The sequence below is a fragment of the Oncorhynchus masou genome, chromosome 24 (genome assembly GCF_036934945.1).
Source record: "Oncorhynchus masou masou isolate Uvic2021 chromosome 24, UVic_Omas_1.1, whole genome shotgun sequence".
Taxonomy (NCBI): Eukaryota; Metazoa; Chordata; class Actinopteri; order Salmoniformes; family Salmonidae; genus Oncorhynchus; species Oncorhynchus masou.
Window position 1 is genome coordinate 86,781,865 of NC_088235.1, and position 24,186 is coordinate 86,806,050.

At 41.4% G+C, this 24,186-nt stretch overlaps 3 protein-coding genes across 5 annotated transcripts; 1 reads left to right on the forward strand and 2 right to left on the reverse strand.

The window, feature by feature from the left end:
- Window positions 1–9,685: 9,685 nt before the first annotated feature.
- LOC135512912 (fizzy-related protein homolog) lies at window positions 9,686–13,724 on the reverse strand. 3 transcript variants are annotated; one of them, XM_064935416.1, is made up of 14 exons: window positions 13,669–13,724; window positions 13,151–13,247; window positions 12,835–12,963; window positions 12,649–12,712; window positions 12,420–12,550; window positions 12,260–12,339; window positions 11,979–12,162; window positions 11,805–11,870; window positions 11,586–11,688; window positions 11,303–11,487; window positions 10,934–11,167; window positions 10,734–10,838; window positions 10,556–10,648; window positions 9,686–10,414 (listed from the first exon to the last, which is right to left on the reverse strand). In XM_064935416.1, exons 2-14 carry the CDS (start codon window positions 13,217–13,219, stop codon window positions 10,373–10,375), a joined length of 1,485 nt encoding a protein of 494 aa, XP_064791488.1. In that variant the 5' UTR covers window positions 13,220–13,247; window positions 13,669–13,724; the 3' UTR covers window positions 9,686–10,372. The 3 variants fall into 3 exon arrangements, with proteins under 3 accessions (XP_064791488.1, XP_064791489.1, XP_064791487.1); XM_064935417.1 differs by lacking the exon at window positions 13,669–13,724 and having other exon boundaries at window positions 12,420–12,547; window positions 13,151–13,660; XM_064935415.1 differs by lacking the exon at window positions 13,669–13,724 and having other exon boundaries at window positions 13,151–13,660.
- Window positions 13,725–13,728: 4 nt separating this feature from the next.
- On the forward strand, window positions 13,729–15,893 carry LOC135512914 (uncharacterized). The gene is made up of 2 exons (XM_064935418.1): window positions 13,729–14,237; window positions 14,422–15,893. Exons 1-2 carry the CDS (start codon window positions 14,064–14,066, stop codon window positions 15,640–15,642), a joined length of 1,395 nt encoding a protein of 464 aa, XP_064791490.1. The 5' UTR covers window positions 13,729–14,063; the 3' UTR covers window positions 15,643–15,893.
- On the reverse strand, window positions 15,880–22,834 carry LOC135512915 (replication factor C subunit 4-like). The gene is made up of 11 exons (XM_064935419.1): window positions 22,541–22,834; window positions 22,209–22,343; window positions 21,917–21,995; window positions 21,736–21,815; window positions 21,490–21,609; window positions 21,195–21,338; window positions 20,903–21,023; window positions 16,587–16,712; window positions 16,404–16,484; window positions 16,171–16,284; window positions 15,880–16,082 (listed from the first exon to the last, which is right to left on the reverse strand). The coding sequence occupies exons 2-11, from the start codon at window positions 22,319–22,321 to the stop codon at window positions 15,987–15,989; spliced, it is 1,074 nt and encodes a 357-aa protein (XP_064791491.1). The 5' UTR covers window positions 22,322–22,343; window positions 22,541–22,834; the 3' UTR covers window positions 15,880–15,986.
- Between the last annotated feature and the right edge of the window lie 1,352 nt (window positions 22,835–24,186).

The window sequence follows — 24,186 nt, forward strand, 5'->3', positions numbered from 1 at the left end:
AATGTTACACAAAATGGGAAACTTACATTTGAGTAATTTAGCAGACGATTTTATCCAGAATGACTTAAAGTTAGTGCATTAATTATAAAATAGCTAGGCGGGACAACCACATCAGAGTGGTACATTTTCCCCTCAATAAGGTAGTCAGAGCGACACAGCAGCTTTCATCTACTTCACCATTCTGTATAAATACATATTCCAGTCATATGGCAAATAATAATAAAGACCTAATAGTCAGGGCCGGTCCTGGACGTTCTGCTGCACTAGGCGAGATAAAAATCTGCCCCCGCTAAAAGTCGGAGGAGCAGAACATAATAGCAGGCCAATTAATAGGTTAAACACCTTTTTAATACATCTGTTTAGTAGGCTATATTATCAGTTCAATGTCAATAACATAGCCTAATATTTTCAATCTGATTACATTGATAAAATCACGAATGCCCTGGATGTTCTGCCGCCCTAGGCGAGACAAAAATAATATTTTAGACATCCTTATTCATCTACGCATGGTACTTTCAGAAGTTACCTTTCCACCCAGACAGGCTCTACTAACGCAGAAAACTGTCCGCTTCAAATGCTGGGTACTCCTCGGTTGTATAACCCAGCAACAGAAGTGCTTCCCTAAAAGCTACCTGGGTTTAAACAAACATATTCTCATTTCAAAAGAGAACAGCTCAGTTTATATAGGGAAAGAATAGCAAAGTATTTGTTTTATCTCCTCGAATATTATAGGCTGGAGTTTAGCTTCGGATTGTCATAGAGAGTAATCAATATATCCCCATATGCATCGGAGTCACGTCTTTCACAGTCATTTTAGAGCTTGTTTCTACCATAAGGCATCACAGGGTTAAGCATTGTTATAGAACGCTTTATGTAATCTGGATACGTTTTATGTATTTATTTCAAAATATAAAGCAAACAATAGATTTCCTTTTTGCCCTTTTATTTAACAAAGGGTATGTGATAACCTCACTCAATTCGAGCCCTGGTTTTAGTCAAACACACCAAGCCCTTCCCAGACACGGGTATTTCATCAGTGCATACGACAGTGTTGGAGTATTTGGCTATAACGACATCGATGGATAGGATAATTGTGTCTGTCGAACAGGTGGGTTTACTACTTATTTTTTGGAAGATGAAGAAATAAGATCCAATTATATTTAACCTCTGCATCGGAGAGTTACAATGTTGATGTCATTATGCACCCTACTATCTATAGTAGGAAAACAAGTTTCTCATTAATAATATCCCACCTGTTAAAAAATCAATCAATCAAATGTATTTATAAAGCCCTTTTTACATCAGCCGATGTCACAAAGTGCTGTACAGAAACCCAGCCTAAAACCCCAAACAGCAAGCGATGCAGATGTAGAAGCACAGTGGCTAGGAAAAACTCCCTGAAAGGTCAGAACCTAGGAAGAAACCTAGAGAGGAACCAGGCTCTGAGGGATGGCCAGTCCTCATCTGGGTAGAGATTATAACAGAACATGGCCAAGATGTTCAAACGTTCATAGATGACAAGCGGGTCAGATAATCACAGTGGTTGTTTTGGGTGCAACAGGAAAGCACCTCAGGAGTAAATGTCAGTTGGATTTTCATAGCCGATCAATCGGAGTTAGAGACAGCAGGTGCGGTAGAGAGAGAGTCCAAAACAGCACGTCCAGTGAAGACAAGGTAGCACGTCCAGTGAACAGGTCAGGGTTCCATAGCCACAGGCAGAACAGTTGAAACTGCAGCAGCAGCATGACCAGGTGGGCTGGGGACAGCAAGGAGTCATCAGGCCAGGTAGTCCTGAGGCATGGTCCTCGGGCTCAGGTTCTCCAAAAGAAAAGAGAGAAAAGAGAGAGACATTGAATTAGAGGGAGCATACTTAAATTCACACAGGACACCAGAAGAGACAGGAGAAATACTCCAGATATAACAGACTGACCCTAGCCCCCTGACACATAAACTATTGCAGCATAAATACTGGAGGCTGAGACAGGAGCGGTCGGGAGACACTGTGGCCCTGTCCGACGATACCCCCGGACAGAGCCAAACACTTAGGATATAATCCCAACCAATTTGCCAAAGCACAGCCCCCATACCACTTGAGGGATATCTTCAACCACCAACAAACTACCCTGAGACAAGGACGAGTATAGCCCACAAAGATCTCGCCCACGGCACGACCCCGAGGGCGGCGCCAACCCGGACCAGATCACGTCAGTGACTCAACCCACTCAAATGATGCATGGAAGAGCACCAGTAAGCCAGTGACTCAGCCTCCGTAATAGGGTTAGAGGCAGAGAATCCCAGTGGAGAGAGGGGAACCGTCCAGGCAGAGACAGCAAGGGCGGTTCGACGCTTTCCGTTCACCTTCACACCCCTGGGCCAGACTACACTCAATCCTAGGACCTGCTGAAAATATGAGTCTCCAATGAAGACTTAACGGTCGAGACAGAGTCTGCGTCTCTCACATGGATAGGCAGACCATTCCATAAAAATGGAGCTCTATGGGAGAAAGCTCTGCCTCCAGCTGTTTGCTTAGAAATTCTAGGGACAATAAGGACGCCTGGGTCTTGTGACCATAGCATATGTGTAGGTATGTACAGCAGGACCAAATCGGAACGATAGGTAGGAGCAAGCCCATGTAATACTTTGTAGGTTAGCAGTAAAACCTTGAAATCAGCCCTAGCCTTAACAGGAAGCCAGTGTAGGGAATCTAGCACTGAAGTAATATGATCCATTTTTTTGGGTTCTTCTAGTCAAGATTCTAGAAGCCGTGTTTAGCACTAACTGAAGTTTAGTTAGTGCTTTATCCGGGTAGCAGGAGAGTAGAGCATTGCAGTAGTCTAATCTAGAAGTGACAAAAGCATGGATTAATTTTTCTGCATCATTTTTGCACAGAAAGTTTGGGATTTTTGCAATGTTACAAAGATGGAAAAAAGCTGTCCTTGAAATATTCTTGATATGTTTGTCAAAAGAGAGATCAGGGTCCAGAGTAACACAGAGGTTCTTCACAGTTTTATTTGAGATGACTGTACAACCATCAACATTAATTGTCAGATCCAATAGATCTCTTTGTTTCTTGGGACCTAGAACTAGCATCTCTGTTTTGTCCGAGTTTAAAAGTAAAACATTTGTCGCTATCCACTTCCTTATGTCTGAAATACAGGCTTCCAGGGAGAGCAATTTTGGGGCTTCACCATGTTTCATCGAAATTTACAGTTGTGTATCGTCCCCATAGCAGTGGTAGTTAATATTATGTTTCCAAATGACATCACCAAGAGGTAAAATATATAGTGAAAACAATAGTGGACCTAAAACAAAACCTTGAGGAACACTGAAATTTACAGTTGATTTGTCAGAAGACAAACCATCCACAGAGACAAACTGATATCTTTCCGACAGATACGATCTAAACCAGGCCAGAACTTGTCAGTGTAGACCAATTTGGGTTTCCCATCTCTCCAAAATTTCAATAAGCATTTCTCTACAGCTGGCCATGCTTTCCACTTGGCTACCCCTACCCCGGTCAACTGCTCGGCACCCTCCACAGCCAAAGCCCCCACCATTTCCCCTTCACCCAAATCCAGATAGCAGATGTTCTGAAAGAGCTGCAAAATCTGGACCCCTACAAATAAGACGGGCTAGACAATCTGGACCATTTCTTTCTAAAATTATCTGCCAAAATTGTCGCAACCCCTATTACTAGCCTGTTCAACCTCTATTTCGTATCATCTGAGATTCCCAAAGATTGGAAAGCTGCCGCGGTCATCCCCCTCTTCAAAGGGGGTGACACTCTAGAGCCAAACTGCTACAGACCTATATCTATCCTACCCTGTCTTTCTAAGGTCTTTGAAAGCCAAGTTAACAAACAGATTACCGACCATTTCGAATCCCACCATACCTTATTAAGCATCTCCAATCCAAAATTAAATCTAGAATCAGCTTCCTATATCGCAACAAAGCATCGTTCACTCATGCTGCCAAACATACCCTCGTAAAACTGACCATCCTACCGATCCTCGACTTCGGTGATGTCATCTATAAAATAGCCTCCAGCACTCTACTCAACAAACTGGATGCAGTCTATTACAGTGCCATGTGTTTTGTCACCAAAGCCCCATACACTACCCACCATTGCGGCCTGTACGCTCTCGTTGGTTGACCCTCGCTTCATACTCGTCGCCAAACCAACTGGCTACAGGTTATCTACAAGTCTCTGCTAGGTAAAGCCCAGCCTTATCTCAGCTCACTGGTCACCAGAGCAGCACCCACTCGTAGCACGCGCTCCAGCAGGTATATCTCACTGGTCACCCCCAAAGCCAATTCCTCCTTTGGTCATCTTTCCTTCCAGTTATCTGCTGCCAATGACTGGAACGAACTGCAAAAATCTCTAAAGCTGGAGACTCTTATCTCCCTCACAAGCTTTAAGCGCCAGCTGTCAGGGCAGCTCACAGATCACTGCACCTGTACACAGCCCATCTATCTCCCTACCTCATCCCCATATTGTATTTATTTATCTTGCTCCTTTACACCCCAGTATCTCTACTTGCACATTCATCTTCTGTACATCTACCATTCCAGTGTTTAATTGCTATATTGTGATTACTTCGCCACCATGGCCTATTTATTGCCTTAACTCCCTTATCTTACCTAATTTGCACTCACTGTATATAGACGTGTTGTTTCCTTTTGTTCTACTGTATTATTGATTATGTTTTGTTTATTCCATGTGTAACTCTGTGTTGTTGTATGTGTCGAATTGCTATGCTTTATCTTGGCCAGGTCGCAGTTGCAAATGAGAACATGTTCTCAACTAGCCAACCTGGTTAAATAAAGTTGAAAAAATAAATGAAAAAAATAAAAAGAATGTGGTGATCGATGGTATGAAAAGCATCACTAAGGTCTAGGAGCACGAGGACAGATGCAGAGCTTTGGACACCATTAAAAGGTAATTTACCACCTTCACGAGTGCAGTCTCAGTGCTATGATGGCATGACCCCATATCACACATGGCGTGACCCCATAATTGTTACAATTACAATAAAAATAACACTTTTATATAACATATTTAACATATATTTGAATATTTCTGTGGAACTGTAAAACAGAGTAAGATCATTTGAGCTTTGGAAACAACTGCTTTCATAAATGCATGGCGGGCCTAGTTTTGCTGGAGTTGTGTAAAATAAGTTTTATGTCAATGACCCAGCCTTAACGAATTTCGCTTATTTACATATCGAATTTGATTGCCCAACATCAGTTTCAACATTTATTTATTTTTCGTCTCCACCAAGAGTGGCCGCTTTCCTCTGCTGTGGTGCTGATATGTGTTTTCCCTCGGTAGCTGTACATGGTCCTGAAATCAAATCATCTGATTTTGCTTGGACACCAGCCTGATCTCCAGCTCCACCTCTGGAAACTATCTAGGTGGTCATGCGACTTCTCCTGAGAGCTGAGGAGGTGGCACAGATTCTTCCAGTCCCTGGTTCCATCCCTGACCAGTGCAGATTTGCACTCGTGTGAAAACATTTTGCAGCAAAAACAGAAGGCTGCATCGTTTTGCTTGGAATAGACAAGCCTGGTCTCTCCTCATTCGCCATCCTCCTGTTGTAGTGGGCCACAGAAAACTTTCATTGTCCCTCATATCTTGGGAAATTCCCCACCTTAATCCTGATGTGGCCCAGCCTGCACTAACATATCCCTTAAAGATCCATTCCTATATTTTGGCCACACACTAGGATCTTTTATGTTTTTTTGTCTAGGAGTTCGGATTTAGCAGCAGCACCACCACTGTCATCTGGGACGGGGAGCGACGAATCTGAGTCTGGGTCCAAGATAGTAGGGTCTTCGCCAACATTGTTTGGAGATGTGGCTAGGCCTGGTGCGACCACCTGTTCTAGTCCAGCCAGAGAGGTTTAATCATTGGTGGGGTCAGCGAACTGGGGCTCGTCGTTCTCGGCGGAAAGAATGGCCTGTCCTCGTAGGCTTGTCATTCTCCACACAAGCTGATGGTCATTGCTGCAAGCTGATAAATTTCACCAGCGAATTTGGTTTGAGATTGTGCCTCTTTTCTCATTCTTTAAAAAAAAATATTCGCGTCCCGATAGTTTTTGTATCTTAGACTTGGTAGCAAATTGTTTCAAATCTCTATAGATTACTTTTAGCTAAATCAATATCCACTAGTAGTAGCTAGCTAACGTTAACAAGCGAGGTTAGGCTACTGCCTTAATCACTAATCGTTTTTGTCACATACAAAGAAATTTAATAAAAATACAATAATTTAATTGGCAGATCCCTTTTTATTAATGTTTCACAATTGGATAATCCCATATAAACACACACATCACCATAGTTACCAAGGATATTAGGAGTGAACTTTGAGAGCAGTGGGAATGGGGTTGGAGCGGGAACTGCAGCATGGCTTTTTAAAATGTTATTTAAACTTGCTTTAAAAAAAGATGTATGCACACAACAAATACAAAAATATATAAATATACAAACAAGAGTACATAATCCTAACAGTATTACATATCAAGATTAATTTTCAATTTGTTAAATACTTTTATGGTGCGTATTGCTTTTCGGTTTTTACATTTACTGATAATTTCAAAATAATATTTAAATTCTATCTTAAATAATGTGAAGAGGGGTTTGTTCTCTGCCCACATCATTTTATGGACAACGAATCTTCCATGAAAGATAAACAAATTAACAATGATAGTTAAATCCATATCATTTGGATCAAAATAAAACATAATATCAGAGTCTTTCAAATTAACATTAATAGTCGTTTCTTTTAAAATAAATATTCTAACTCACTCCAAAATCTTCTGACAATAACAGTCCCAAAATAAATGGCAAGAGTTTCTGGGTCACAACCACAAAATACACATTTGTTATCAATAGCTATTTTAAATCTGTATATAATAAAGGTCTTTACAGGATAGATTATATGAATGAGTTTGTATGATACTTCTTTCACCTTATTAGATATACAATATTTCCCAGATAACAACGAAACTTTGCTCCAGTTCACTTGTCCCAGGGCTGCATTCTAGTACATTTTAGCAGAGGGAATAGTAACATATTGACTATTGACATAGTTTCCTTATATACATGTTATTGTTTATATAAGGAAACTATGTCAATAGTCAATATGTTACTATTCCCTCTGCTAAAATGTACTAGAATGCAGCCCTGGGACAAGTTACATGTATAGTTTAAAATGTCGATTCCTTCTAATTGTATTGAGGCTACAAAATCCTCAACAGTTGCACTTGGAGTATTGTTATATTCTCCTAAAAGAAGAATAGCACCTTTAGGGACAGCTCTAACAACAATCTGATACTCCTCAGGAGTGAATGTAACATTGTGTGTTCTAATAAATTCTGGATAATCATATAATTGTCCATCATTATTCAATAATTGTTTAACCCAGATAATGTTGTTGTCAAACCAGTTCTGGAAAATAAAGACTTGTTTTTGTATTTATGTCTTTATTATCCCAGATTGTATACCTATGTGGGGGAAAATGGTGTTTGTAGAAGTACTTGTTTATGAAAGTTTGCACGCTTAATTGGGATTTTACCCATATTAAAGTTGCATTTGAGTAAGAATTCTAGACCAGCAATCTGTTGGAATATTAAGTTAGGGATGATATTCCAAATGCAATCTTTATTTCGTAAATAGTTTTGTATCTATTTAATCTTAAAGATTATATTAGAGGTTTTAATATCCAGAGAATTCAACCCTCCCTCACCCTGGGTGCTACATGTTACCGCTTGTCTTAAATAATGAGGTTTATTCCTCCATATGAAGTTAAATAATTTAGTATCAACCATTTTAGTTACTGACAGAGGAACATCTAAGGCAAGGGAGGTATAAACTAATCTGGACAGACCTTCAGATTGTGATAAAAGTACACGTCCAGATAAAGACAGATCTCTTAATAACCAGGAGTTAAATCCCTTTCCAATTTTCTCCACAATAGGAGAGAAATTTAAGTTGGCTCTTTTTTTCTGATCTTTGCTAACTTTAATACCAAGATATGTGATCACATCTTTTACAGGGATATTACATACTGAGTTTAAGTCATATCTTTTCAACACAAATAATTCAAATTTCCTAATATTCAGAGATAAACCTGATACATGTGAGAAGGCATTAATACACTCAATAGCTTTCCTGACTTCATTATGATCAAAAAAAGGTGGTGTCGTCAGCCAATTGTGAACATTTTATATCTTTGTCTTGTATCTGAATACCCCTAAAACTAGCCTTATTTATATGATGTGCCATAACTTGTCTGACCAATAAAAATAAGAAAGGAGAAATTGGGCATCCTTGTTTAATTCCACGTCTAATGTCGAATCTTTGTGAAGTTCTATGGGATAATTTAACAGAGCTGTTATTAATATTGTAAAGTGTCTTAATTACACTTTGAAAATATTGATCAAAACCAAAAAATCAAAGTCTTTCAAAGAAAATAATGTTCAACAGTATCAAATGACATGTAAAAGTCTAAAAATCAAATAAAGCTATCTTCCATAATGTGCATCCCAGAAAGCATGACATTTTTTTTGTGCAAAAATGTGTTTACATCCCTGTTGGTGAGTGTTTCTCCTTTCCCAAGATAATCCATTCACCTGACAGGTGTGGCATATCAAGAAACTGATTAAACAGCATGATCATTACACAGATGCACCTTGTGCTGGGGGACAATAAAAGGCCACTAAAAAGTGCAGTTTTGTCACACAACACAATGCCACATATGTATCAAGTTTTGAAGGAGTGTGCAATTGAAATGATGAATGCAGAAATGTCCACCAGAGCTATTGCGAGAGAATTCAATGTTAATTTATCTACCATAAACGACTTCTTCACCTGCGGGATGAGCCACCCAGACATCTGATGAAATGGTGGGTTTGCACAACCAAAGAATTTCTGCACAAACTGTCAGAAACCGTCTCAAGGAAGCTCATCTACATGCTTGTCATCCTCACCAGGGTCTTGAACTGACTGCAGATTGGCATCATAACCGATCTCAGTGGGCAAATGCTCACCTTCGAAGTGTGCTCTTCACAGATAAAGCCTGGTTTCAACTGTACTGAGCAGTTGGTGTGTATGCCGTCGTGTGGACGAGAGGGTTGCTGATGTAAACGTTGTTTAGACTACCCCATGGTAGCAGTGGGGTTATGGTATGGGCAGGCATAAGCTGTGCATTCTTGCCCCCGTCTATATAACATACAACAAACACAAGCGCATTTTATTAATGGCAATTTGAATGTACCGAGATACTGTGACATGATCCTGAGGCCCATTGCTGTGCCATTCATTTGCCGCCATCACCTCACGCTTGATCATGATAATACATGGCCCCATGTCGCAAGGATGTGTACACAATTCCTAGAAGCTGAAAATGTCCCAGTTCTTCCATGGCCTGCATACTTAACAGAAATGTCACCCATTTGGCATGTTTGGGCTGCTCTGGATCACCCTGTACGACAGCGTGTTCCAGTTCCCGCCAATATCCAGAATCTTCGCACAGCCAATGAAGAGTGGGACAACAATTCAAAGACCACAACAGTCTGATCAACTCTAAGCGAAGATGTGTCACACTGCATGAGGCAAATGGTGGTCACACCAGATACTGACTGGTTTTCTGATCCACAGCACTTAAAAAAAAAGTGTCCTCGACCGAGAGACGCATTTCTTTATTCCCAGTCATGTGAAATACATTCATTAGGGTCTAATTTATTTATTAAGCTAATTTCCTTATATGAACTATAACTCAGTAAAGTCTAAGAAAACACCAGACATTTCTTTTGCAATACTCTTGTTCTTGAGTTCCAGCAATTTAACATCACATTTTACTCAGTTTTGTTCACTCCACCCTACTATATTCAATGTAGTGCTTTGACACATTTAGTGGCTATTTTTTTAATTGCAAAAGTTAATTGTTTTTCTTAAAACAACTGCCATGGATTGCCATGATTGTCCCATTATATTATACAATTTGCCCCAGTCTATATAACATTCAAATATAGAATTTCAAATGGCAAAAAAAATAAACAACTAAAATTGTAGATCCATTTCTCTACATTGTACTTTAAGGCTCCTTTAACACATACTTTCAACATAGACATGGAATACAAAAATCAACATAGAAAAAGCATAACTGTATATTGAAGTGTACATGAATAGAAAAAAATCTAATAAAAACATTGAGGACAAATTATTTTCTGTTTCTGGGAAAAGTAAAACAGTTCTTTCCTCCTCCATGACAATACGTCATGTCCATGTTAGGTCATTCTTTTGCATTGTGTTAATGAATGTTGTAATGAATTCAAGGCACTCCATCAAGTCTATTCTTGCGTTGCTGTTATCTTATCCTGGTAAAGAGGTTTAAAACGGACACCGATTCCTGAATAAAAACAGGAAAAAGTTCATTTAAAATCACAGGACAACAAGAAAGTAAAACATAGACAAGTACTGTAATTTAAGAGCAGATTTGAGTGTAGTGTGTACTGTACACAAATGTGAAAAATCAACTCCGCTTTAGCACCTTTGTTGACCGTGTTTTACTAAAGAGATTCCAGAAGCGTAGCGTTTCATCACCAGCCCCTGTGACAATGGCCTCACCATCAGGAGACATTGCCTTCATAGTGCAGGGGATAGACAATATCAGAACATTAGGAAAAGCTAGGAGGTTAGGAACATCAAAACAAGACAATGTTACTTACCAGGTAGAGTACCCTGTACGAGTGTCCGGTAAGCTTGGCTACTTGACTGAGTGCAGGATATTTCCACACCAGGATCTGATTCTGAGAGTAACCATGTGTGCTGACCTATAGAAAAGGGAGAGTGCCACCAGACCATCAAAGTGCCATCAAGGTTTAAATAACATTATAGGATCACCATCACAACACTGTGTGGTACATACCAGTTCATTGGCATGTTTCGACCATGCCAGGTTGCAGACCTGCGAGCCTGTGTCCATGCACTGCAGTGGCTGTGCGGTGAGCGTGTTCCAGAAGCGAATGCAGCGGTCAGCCGTTCCTCCCCCAGACGCCAGCAGCCCGTGCTGGTGGGGGGACCAGGCGATGGCTTTGACTGCAGCTAGGTGATCCGTGTACTGCTGCATTGGTGCCGTACTAGAGTGGTTCCACACAAGCAGCTGAGAGAAATCCAGGCCATAACCAGAACAGACATACATGGTTGGTGAGGTTGTTATGTTGTAAACTTAGCTAATCAATGTTAAAAGCCATATCTAAGGGATATGGACACAGAGTCATGATATATGCTATTATACCTTATTGTCGTTGCCCCCAGAGGCAAGCAGCTGGTGGTCTGTACTCCACTTCAGACCACATACTTCCTGCCGGTGACCCTGCAACTGACGGTCAGACTGGAGAGGTGGTGTGCGAATGTCCCTCTGCAGGATCATACGGTCTCGACTACCTGATGACAACTGGTCTGCGTTCCATGCCAGTGCACCTGTGGAAGATAAGACATGGGAATGGTGAGGGAGAGACCAATGAAATGAACAACTAGTATGCTACATCTATAACAGGGAATTTCCACTGAGTGCTCACCAACTCTAGCAGTGTGACCCTCTAGAGTAAAGAGCTTTTTGCCAGCTGCTGCATCCCAGATCTGTACGTAGCCTTTGTGAGTCCCCACCGCCACATGATTGCCCTGAATCAGAAATGCACAACATTGGAGTCAGGAAACCACACACACAAAAAACAGCTAGAGCAAGTAAAAAGTGTTATGGTGGGATTTACAAACAGCAGATATAGAGTTTAACTCACTCTCTCTGACCAGCCCACGGACGTAACAGAATTTCCCTCCACTGATAAGTCACACAGACGAGTTACCTGGAAAGACAAATCAATGCTCTCTGAGGGTTTGTATAGAAATGAACACCATGTGGAATGAGAGGCTAATTAAATCATATGCACATGTATTTGTCACACAAGCAGTACCTGGCTGGTGCAGGCACTCCAGAGATAGACGCATGTGCCTAAGCCAACACTCAGCACATTTAAAGCAGACCAGTCCACAAGGTTGAGGTAGAAGTCATCCTGTAGTTCTGGAGCATCCAAGACCTTGAATGGGATCTTTGAGATTTTACGAGTCTGCTTCCTGGGTGACCGTAGCAACTTCTGACTGCACAGAAAGAAAACAAACCAAATGAAAAAACATTGATTTGAAGTTAACAGTAACCACCCTGCATCTTTACAGAGACACCAACTTATGAATTTACCTTTTGCTACTGACAGGTGACAATGAGTAGGGAGAGATGCCATTGTCCTCATCTGTTGTGCTCCTAGCACTGAGAGAGTACTGCACATAAAGGAAAAGATTTGGGTCAGACCTTGCTCCAGAATAACTTCATGTAGTTTGGAAACAAATTAGATTCTTACACTGAAGAGACTCCTCTTTTCCGGCGTGGATGGCTGCAACCGTCTGTCCTCTGTCTGGGGGTCCTGAACTTTGTCAATGCCTGCTCCGAGCAGCTCATTTTTCAGCAAAGCCGAGTAGGCCAGCCCATCTGCTAATACAGAACCACAGTTACATTAACTACTATAATGTATGCCGTTCTTAAATGTTAGTAATTTCATCTGATGTGGCATAGTTTGTCATGTAACTTACCTTTGCTGCTATCAGATGTCACATCCTTTGTTTTTCTATTCGGACTTGGTGATTTCTCATTCTCCTAAAAAGACAGATCACATACACATTTCTCAATGAGCTGACTAAATGTAGCAATAAAATAATCTATAGTGAGGTAATGTATTATAATTGATAGGGTATTAAAGAGGTTTAAGTGACATATACATTGATTCTGTGGAAGTTGATGTTCCAGTTGGCCCCTGCACGGGATGGGATGAACCTGTCACCATGCTTGCTGGGAGAGGACATCGGGGAGTTGTTGGGCGTCAGGTTTCGCTTCACCTCGGTCACCTTCTGTACAATGACAACGTGTAAAATAATGACTAATAATGAATCATGACAAGTAAATGGTGAACCAACAAGTGCCATTTCATCACTGCGCCACTTTGGTTAGGTGAGATACACCTTCCTTTTAATAACCCTTCAGAAATGTTCCCAGTAATATAATAAAAGCGAGAGTGGCATGATAATGAATACTTACAATGGGGCTGGTGTTTTCGTTCTGAATGTTGATCTGCCGAAGCAGGCGACGCTGATACTCTTGGTCCATAGTAGTGGTAGTGCCTCGCTGGCTGGATCTTGATTGGAAAGCCACAGTTAAAAGAGCAGTCTACTGCTGGCACTGATTCCTCTGCACTTTGCATGCCATGTATTTTTTTTACCAAGTTAACAGAAACAACACCACCAAAGAAACGAGGGTTCAGTCTACGTCGATGACATTTCACTAAACCACAGATAGCTAGCTAGTCCGGAAGAATAGACAGAGAGCCTTCCCGTCTGCTTGGTAACGTTAGCAAACTAAGCTAACTCTGATAAGCTACCAAATACCAAACATATTGCCTTGGACACGGAAGTAAATATTTTTAAATCGAGTGCAGGTGTCAGGACACACCAGTATATATATTTTTATCTTATTCGCGAGCAACTGAAGAGCAATAATGTAGAATGAAATAAGTAGAAGTTATGAGTACTAGCTTGTTAGCATAAAATGTTACTGACCAAATTGCAATGCATTGTGGGAAATGCTTACGTAGCTAAGCTGTTCAAATCAAAACACTGAACAGTCACACGTTGCCAGAGGAGAAGAATGCTGCTGCAACTAGCTAACGTTTGTTTGGTGAATTCTGAAAACGCACATAAGCTATGTCGTTAGGTTAGCTAATCAACGTAACTACTTCCGTTGCTAACAGTATACACAGGTTAGTTAGCAAGCAAATAGTTTAGCTAAAAAAATACTCATAACCAGAGCCATCTATGTATCTTAATAAATGGCTGTGCTGATAACACCCATGGAATTATAATGAGTTATCTAGCTCAAATTGAGCTTGAAAACATAGCAGTTAGCTGCATGCATGTCTCCATTTTGATGCTGTAGCTAGATTCGACACTAAGCCATGGAGAGTTCTATGAAGAAAGCTGTTGTGGAACGGAGGTCGAGGCTTCTGTATCTGTCCATGAGGCGTAGAGAGAAGATTAGAAAAGCCGTCATGGATAAACGGATGGAAATCCAACGGCATATCAGACATAGAATGTATATCCTCAACAAAATGAAGAGGCTTGCACATACAGTAAGTAACAATTTCATGTGGAATCAACCTGACATAAGGTAACGTGACTATCAAGAGAACACATGCAGTATTTCAAAGACAAAATCAAATATCCTAGGAGATTCAAACATCCCAACTTTTAACAGTTTTTCAATTAGTAAAAAGTGGCAATTCAAATATCCATAACTGCTATATTTTCTTTTAGTTTCAGCCACCACCAAGCTCACCTTCAAGACCATCCTCCCCCTCAAGACCCTCACCCATGAGACATTACTCACCTGCAGAGCCTAAATCAGACTGGTGGGAGAGGGTTGCGACTAAGGAGTTCCATCCTCAAGACTGGCTCAACACATTCCATCTGACCAAGGACACATTTGACCAACTCTGTGACCAGCTCAGACCAGAAGTAAAAGACCCTACCTGTCATGTCTCTCTGGAGAAACGCGTGGCAATGGTTATATTACGGTTGGCCACCAACTTGGACTATCTCTCTATTGGTGACCTACTTGGCACGAGCAGCACCACAGTAATCAAATGTGTACGAGACGTATGCAATATAATTGTGACCGTGCTGAAGCCACTCTTCATTCATCAGCCAAGTGAACAGGAGCTGGAGGAAATTGCTGCTGCGTTCAACACACAGTGGGGTTTCCCTCACTGTGTGGGTGTCATTGATTCCCTTCACATTTCTGTGAAATCTCAAAGCCAAACCAGTGATGGCTGGAACAGCAAAGGATGGCCCTCCACAGTGGTGCAGGGAGTTGTGAATGGACATGGTCACTTCTGGGACATCCGTGTAGGCTTTTCAGGCAGCACTGATGATGCAACCATACTGCAGGGCTCTGAACTATGGATGTTTGCGAGAGAAGGGGGACTGTCACCGAAGACACCTCACAAACTCATGGGCCAACCTCTTGGCTTTGTGCTGTTGGGTGATGCAGCCTTCCCTTTGCAGACCTGGCTGCTCAAATGTTATCCAGAGTCACCTCAACTAACACCTCAGCAACGTGCATTTAATACTCAGCTAAGCCATGCACGGACCCCTATTGAGGGTACTTTTCGTCGCCTGAAAGCCCGCTGGCAGTGCTTAAAGCGCAACAACAGCAATGCTGCCCTGATCCCTGTGATGACTCAGGCATGCTGCATTCTACATAATATGTGTGAGATTAATAATGATCCCTTTATGGAGAAGTGGCTTGAAGAGTCGAGCCAAAGCCTTTCCCAGCCGTGTGACCTAGCTCCTGCACGTCTGGATGACTCCAATGGCGAGGCGGTTCGGTCTTTGCTATGTGATTACCTTCATCAGCTACCAGAATCACAGAAGCAGGGCAGTACACATACAGCGCCACCTGACCTGGCAGACTCTCGCCCTGTCACACTCTCTGAGTGTGCTGAAGCAGTCAACATATTAACTACACTAGACTGACAATGTTGATCTGTTACATCGGTAATCCTACTTTTCAAATGCATTGAAAAGTGATGTATGTATATTATGGACAGTATGTGCATGTCTGCTATGAAGCATCCATATCTAATTTTTTAAAATATAAAATAGGGTTAGTTGTGGTTTCCTAACTGACTCAAAGCCCAGAAATGTGAAAACGTTTCTATAAAACCGACCCCTGAAGTATGACTTGAACAGCACTGATTGACAAAGACAGTATTTACAGGAAACAATTAACATTTTAATACAGTCAACCTACAAAAATGTATAGAAAAAGCTGTTGGTCTAGATGCATATGGAGAGGAATGATCCATGAGGTTGTGGAGTCAGTTACTCAGAGTGGCTTGCTGCATGATCACAGAACACATACTCAGCATCTGCAGGTATTCATCTGCACCATCCACTAAACACTTGTCGACCACCTGAAAAATGAGACAAATCAATAAGTCACTACTACTGTAAAATAAGATTAACATCAATGTGGCAGTTATGGCATTTTGAAACACCTACTGCCATCTTTTCCGTGATGGCAGACTTCTGCTTGTCATTCAGCTCTTCCTCTATGATGGCTTCGTGTAGCTGGTTGATGATCTGTGTGGCAGCATAGCCCTCATCTACCATGTTCTGTAAGTGGCAGAATGGCCAGGTGATTAGTCTGACAGAAAGCTGCTACATTAAGTGTCATGCAGTTAGATTTTCGATCCCTATGTAATGAAGCTGCAATAAAAAGTGAATGTGCATACCCGAACAGCAATCTCTAGTTTTTCAAATGTTCCCTTGTAACAGATTTTGAGCAAATTGTCAATCATCTTGGGAGGAACAACCTTAGAGAGGAATGTCAGCAAAGTTGGATACCTCTTGACTAGACTGCAGTGCATAAAACAGGCAACTATTGTTGATGAGTGAAATACAATAAAAGCACTCACCCCAGCTATCTCTACGACCGCACTCTCCGTGATCTCATTATCTACGTTCAGCCGTGCAGCACTTTGAAGAAAGGTTATGGCTTTTCTAAGATCCCCTTCTGAAACCTTCACCAACGCTGCAATACCCTGCAGGAAAACAGAATGGAAGATGATTTTTATTAGCTTTTATTTAACAAGGGGAAAAACACATTGAGACCTAGGTCTCATTTGCAAATGTGCCCTGCGAACAATACAGACAAATAAATTATACAAAATTTAAAAAAGAAAGAAAAAAAAGCAAATATTATATACAGAAAAAAACACATCAATATAAAAATCCCTTTCTCCTGACCCAGAGACAACACCACATACAAATTAAAAGTTACTTGGAGATTATTCCACATGATAGGGGCCTGATAGGAAAACACAGATTTACCCAGCTCTGTGGATCCACGTGGAGGCTCCAGCATTAACCAACCCTGTGATCTAGTGTTGTAATCAGAGTTTCTATATTTCCACAATGATGTGAAGTCAATTGTAGTTTCAGTTAGGCTTTATAAACAAAAACAGAATAATGAAGTGACCTACGTGTTTTTAGCAAGGTCCAACCAACTTTACGATAAAAACATATAACAGTCAAAACGGTTTGATGTTACAAAATGAAGTGTTTATTTTATTTCACCTTTATTTAACCAGGTAGGCTAGTTGAGAACAAGTTCTCATTTTCAACTGCGACCTGGCCAAGATTAAAGCAAAGCAGTTCGACACATATAGCAACAGAGTTACACATGGAATAAACAAACATACAGCCATGGTAGCAAAGTAATTACAATATACCAATTAAACACTGGAGTGATTGATGTGCAGAAGATGAATGTGCAAGTAGAGATACTGGGGTGCAAAGGCGCAAGATAAATAAATACAGTATGGGGATGAGGTAATTGGATGGGCTATTTACAGATGGGCTGTGTATAGGTGCAGTGATCTGTGAGCTGCTCTGACACCTGGTGCTTAAAGCTCGTGAGGGAGATATGAGTCTCCAGCTTCAATGATTTTTGCAGTTTGTTCCAGTCATTGGAAGCAGAGTACTGGAAGGAAAGGTGGCCAAATTAGGAATTGGCTTTGGGGGTGACCAGTGAGATATACCTTTTTTAGCACGTGCTGCTATGGTGACCAGTGAGCTGAGATAAGGCGGGGCTTTACCTTTGGTGACAAAACAGATGGCACTGTGATGGCACTGCATTCAGTTTGTTGAGTAGAGTGTTGGAGGCTATTTTATAGATGACATCACCGAAGTCGAGGATCGCTAGGATGGTCAGTTTTACGAGGGTATGTTTGGCAGCATGAGTGAAGAATGCTTTCTTGCGATATAGGAAGCCGATTCTAGATTTAATTTTGGGTTGGAGATGCTTAATATGAGTCTGGAAGGAGAATTTACAGTCTAACCAGACACCAAGGTATTTGTAGTTAACCTCATATTCTAAGTCAGAACCGTCCAGAGTAGTAATGCCTGACGGGCAAGCAGGTGCGGGCAGCGATCGGTTGAAGAGCATGCATTTAAGAGCAGTTGGAGGCAACAGAAGGAGAGTTGCATGGCCATGAAGCACATCTAGAGGTTAGTTAACACAGTGTCCAAAGGGCCAGAAGTATACAGAATGGTGTCGTCTGCATAGAGGTAGATCAAAGAATCACCAGCAGCAAGAGCAACATCACTGATGTATACAGAGAAGAGTCAGCCCGAGAATTGAACCCTGTGGCACCCCCATAGAGACTGCCAGAGGTCCAGACAACAGGCCCTCCGATTTTACAAACTGAACTCTATCAGAGAAGTAGTTGGTGAACCAGGCGAGGTAGTCATTTGAGAAACCAAGGCTATTGAGTCTGCCGATAAGAATGTGGTGATTGACAGAGTCGAAAGCCTTGGCCAGGTCGATGAGTACAGCTGCACAGTAATGTCTCTTATCGATGGCGGTTAAGATATCGTTTAGGACCTTGAGCGTGGCTGAGGTGCACCCATGACCAGCTCTGAAACCAGATTGCATAGCGGAGAAGGTATGTGGGATTCGAAATGGTCGGTAATCTGTTTGTTAACTTGGCTTTCGAAGACCTTAGACAGGGTAGGATAGATATAGGTCTGTAATGGTTTGGGTCTAGTGTCTCCAGCTTTGAAGAGGTGTATGATCGCGGCAGCTTTCCAATCTTTGGGAATCTCAGACAATACGACAGAGGTTGAACCAGCTAGTAATAGGGGTTGCAACAATTTCGGCAGATAATTTTAGAAAGAGAGGGTCCAGATTGTCTAACCCGGCTGATTTGTAGGGGTCCAGATTTTGCCGCTCTTTCAGAACATCAGCTATCTGGATTTGGGTGAAGGAGAAATGGGGAGGCTTGGGCGAGATGCTGTGGGGGGTGCCGGGCAGTTGACCGGGGTTGGGATAGCCAGGTGGCAAGCATGACCAGCCGTAGAAAAATGCTTATTGAAATTCTCAATTATAGTGGATTTATCAGGGGTGACAGTGTTTCCTAGCCTCAGTGCAGTGGGCAGCTGGGAGGAGGTGCTCTTATTCTCCATGAATTTTAGTGTCCCAGAACCTTTTGGAGTTTGTGCTACATTATGCAAATTTCTGTTTGAAAAAGCTAGCCTTAGCTTTCCTAACTGCCTGTTTATTTTGATTCCTAACTTCCCTGAAAAGCTGCATATCACAGAGGCTATTCGATGCTAATGCAGTACGCCACAGGATGTTTTTGTGCTGGTCAAGGGCAGTCAGGTCTGGAGTGAACCAAGGGCTATATCTGTTCCTGGTTCTACATTTTTTGAAAGGAGCATGCTTATTTAAGATGGTGAGGAAGGTACTTTTAAAGAATAACCAGGCATCCTCTACTGACGGGATGAGGTCAATATCATTCCAGGATACCCCGGACAGGTCGATTAGAAAGGCCTGCTCGCTGAAGTGTTTTAGGGAGCGTTTGACAGTGGAGGGGTGATCGTTTGACCGCAGACCCATTTTGGATGCAGGCAATGAGGCAGTGATCGCTGAGATCTTGGTTGAAAACAGCAGAGGTGTATTTGGAGGACAAGTTGGTGAGGATGATATCTATGAGGGTGCCCGTGTTTACGGATTTGGGGTTGTACCTGGTAGGTTCATTGATAATTTGTGTGAGATTGAGGGCATCAAGCTTAGATTGTAGGATGGCCGGGGTGTTAAGCAGGTTCGAGTTTAGGTCACCTAGCAGCACGAGCTCTGAAGATAGTTGGGGGGCAATCAATTCACATATGGTGTCCAGGGCGGTCTATAGCAAGCGGCAATGGTGAGAGACTTGTTTCTGTGTGCTATGATAAATTGTGTCCAAAGGGCTTCAAAATACTGGTAGCTGCATTCATGTATATAATATCTCCATAATCTATAACAGAAATACTGTAACTGTTGACTGAATATTTGTTTTCTACTATTTAATGAAAGGCAAGTCCTATTCCTATGGAAGAAGCCCAACTAATTCTTAATTTCTTGACTAATTCCTCAACATGCTTTTTAAAAGATAGCTTTACCTCAATCCAGATGCCCAGATATTTATAGGCGGGGACACGATCAATTGGGGCACCATCTAACATACTTATGTGTAAAACATCAGTTACATTACATGATTTGGAAAATAACATGTACTTGGTTTTAACAGTATTTAGTTACAACTTCTCGTCAACCAAGGCCTTCTGCAAGGTAGTAAAAGCAGATTGAGGAGTTAGAGCCTGAGCTGCCGTAGGGGCAGTAGTTTATACAACAGTGTACGCAAATAGTGAAAAGAACTGGACCAAGAATCAAACCCTGTGTGACACCTTTTGTTATGTCTAGAAATCCTGACTTAACCCCATCAGTAAGTATACACTGTTCTGTCTTTTAAATCATTCTCAAACCAGCTGCAAGCAGTCCGGTCTAAGCCAATCATAGAGTTTCTGAATAAGTAAGGTGTGATCCACAGTGTCGAATGCCTTGGACAGGTCAATGAAGAAGGCAGCAGTGTTTCTTCGTATCTAAACAATTTATGACATAATTTAAAACCATAGAAGTAGTAGAGATGATACTATGACCTGGTCTGAACCTGGACTGTTTTACACTCAGAAAAGATGTAGCAGTTAAAAGGGATCCAGCTGAGTATTAATCAATGATTCCAGGATTTTTTCTAGGCAAGAGATTTTGGTAAGGGGAAGATAATTATTTAGATCACTCAGGTTGCCACTTTTATGTAGAGGATGCACATGGGCCGCCTTCCAAACACTAGGGATAGTACCAAATATAATTGTAAAACAATGATGATGCAGTGTGTACAGTTGTAATCATTACCTCCTTTGAGTACTTGAGATTCTCCTTGTCACAGATATCCAGCAGGCGCTCTTCTTGGACCTGATTTGCTAGAGGTTTGAAGCGGAATTTGGAGCATCTGGATGTCAAGGGCTCAATAATCCTGGAAATAAAACCACAGCCAATTTAAATTGGCTTAGCTACATATTTAACATTTATTACATCATATTGTAAAGTGTCTCAAAGTGTTTGTAATGTTATGTAAAAAAAAAAAAAATACAACTTATAGATTTCATATTCTAGAGTGCCTCTTGGAATACGAAGCCCAATTGACCTGCTGACATAGTTGCAGATGAGACAGAAGCGGGTGGTCCGGGACTCCTTCTCCATGGTGCGTCTGAGAGCAGCCTGAGCAGCATTGGTCATTGAGTCAGCCTCATCCAGGATGATGATCTTAAAGGGCGGGCATGGTTTCCCACTGTCAGAGGTAAGAAATGGAAAGAGGCTGTTATAGGGGGTAAGGAAAGTACATCTATTATATGATCTGATTTGTTGTGTAGATTGAGCTTGCTACATGTGTGTTTGGGGGGTATGTGCATGTAATGAAGGTTAAGGAAACTGGTACTTGCTCAGTGCGGTGGCCTGCTACAGTCAGCTGGGCAAATCTCTTGACTTTCTCTCTCACCACCTGAATCCCTCTCTCATCGGAGGCGTTCAGCTCGAGCACTCTCTGTCGGTACAGCTCTGGCCTGTGGAAAGAAACGGAAACTGAAAACTTACTGTGGTGTAGACAAGCACTGGAACCCACAAACGCAGATCTGCATCAGTTGGGAGTTGGAATGCAGTAATCTGGAAAGCTGGTGAGTCACTCTCACCCATAAAGCTCCCTGGCTGCAGCCAGGATGGTGGAGGTCTTTCCTGTTCCAGGTGGTCCATAGAACAGCAGATTGGGGAGCTGTAACAGAAATCATGTAATATTCAAACAGAATCCCAGGCAGACAGTATTTACCCGAAGCATATAAAGTCACTACTCGCGGAATTGAAGAGGCTACTTACATCAGCGCCCTCTATAGTCTTCTTCAGCACAGCAACCACCTCCTCTTGAAACGCCACGTCTTCCATACATTTTGGTCTACTTTAAACAGCCAAATAAAGGTTTTCAGTGTAGTTGATCAAGTTAATGCACCGTTTTCTTTCTGACTAAACATATTAAGCCACTTTAATTATCACCAATATATTTGTCTGCAGCTACCGAATAGCATTTCTATTATTTGGGTGTCTGTAATTACATTCTATGAATGAAGATTCTGAAGGGCTTATACTACAGACGCTGAGAAATTGAACTTACTATTTCTCTACCCAGGGGACAGATTTCTGCTTCTTCTCTCCACTGGTCCCTGTACCTTTCTCTTTCACAGGTCTGGTGCCTTGAGTTGATGTTCCTTTCAAAAACGCCTGCATGGCTCTTCCTTGAAAATAGGATCTAGAAAACAGATCACTGCCCATTAGTCACTGAGTCATACTTGACTGTCTTTGTCAAAAAGAGGGTGACGTTCACCTCTTTCTTTGACAAGCTAGCTAACATTAGCTGGCTAAACAATAACAACCACCAGTTAGCTAGCTCGCAGAACAGTTAGCAAGTAGCTAGCTATATAGCTTTGGTAATAAGAATTAACTTACCCAAAGTTGATTGAAACCAGACGTTACAGTTAACTTACACCGTTTAAAATAATTAGGAATATGTAGCTAGACAAAATGCGTTGACATTCGGAATGTGTAATCTGTTGACATGTGTGGTTGATTTCCCGCCCTGACGGTTGTCACTAGTTACCATAGCCACAAAATTAGAATTATTTCTAAAACCCCGCCTATTTATAAAATGTATCTTCTTAAAATCAGACCCTAGGCGTAACCCTAACCTTAACTGAACGGCTAACCTTATGCCTAACATTACATTAAGATCAAAAAGCATTTTTATTTTATTTTCACAATTGTTTTACAACACAGCCAATGTTGACTTTGTGGCTGTTGTAACTAGCGACAACCCGCCCTGATGGAGAAGATGCGACGCCTTCTTCCGCCTACGATATATTTTTCCTCCTATCAGAGAGTTGAGCGACGGTAACGTTTTAATATTCAAGGGGTCTTCTTCTCTTCATCCGTCCCCTCATCTAGGGAGGTAGTTCATGTTGTACTACTATCGAATGATGTATTTAAAATAACATGGTGATTAAAAAAAAGTAAAATTATGCCATGGCATTGTTTAATACTCGTTTCTTATTGGCTTGAAGGGCATTCTAGAGCGTGCATCATTTTCTTATGACACACGGTATATCGGCACGGTAGAATTTGTCTTTAATTCATACTTACATGTTTTAAAAGCAAAAGTCGAGTTTAAAACATGATTGGTATTGTTGAATTCGATTATCATAATAGAAAGCTAGGACTGGTTTGGTTGGCTAAAATAACAAGTCTGTTTGATTACCACATCAACTATTGTAGCTATCTATTAAACTTGCTAGCGACTTCAGATGTTGAACACAATGTGTGGCAAATGTGTTGAATTATAGCCATGGTATAAAAGGGATAATGATCAACTCGGGGCTCAATGCTTTCTCTGGAAAATAACGCAACTCATTGGAAGGTAATTTCAACGCAGATATTACATCGTCATGGAAAACACCTTTGACGTCCTTCAACATTATTTTCCATTGAACGCATAGCCACTCGTTGATTATCCCTTACACATTTTGTATGCCTTATTACCAGTCACGACCAGCTGTCAGTTATTCATGATTGTCGCCTGGGGTAATGGAGTGACCATTTCTATTTCTATGGGAGTGACATTAGGGGCGCAGATGTCAATGGGGCGGCTGCTCGATGCTCGTCTCCTAGGCAATCGCCACGGTCCCAAGGGCAACGACGTGTGGTAAGAAGATAATGCCCTTGGCTTGCATGTTTGCTTTCATCAAAATGTGGGACAGAGTAGTAGAGGGATGGGTTGACCATGTTGTATTGAATCATGCTTTCTTGCATGACATTACACTATTAATACTATCTGTATTAATACAGCCAGTGATGGGGAAGCTACTTTGAAAATATAGGTTACCAAGCTACCGTGTTACTTCACAATGGAAGAAGTTATGCTACACCAAAGCTACCCTAAAGAAAAATGTTGTTTACTTAGCTAAAGTTGATTCAAACTGTTTTTGCACAGAGAGTAGTTCCAATAGTTAGCTACACCACCACAATTGAGTGAAACTACGATCACGCTAATGCAAAAGGTAGTTTAATTACCTGTTTTATTTTTTGTTGCATTATTTTAG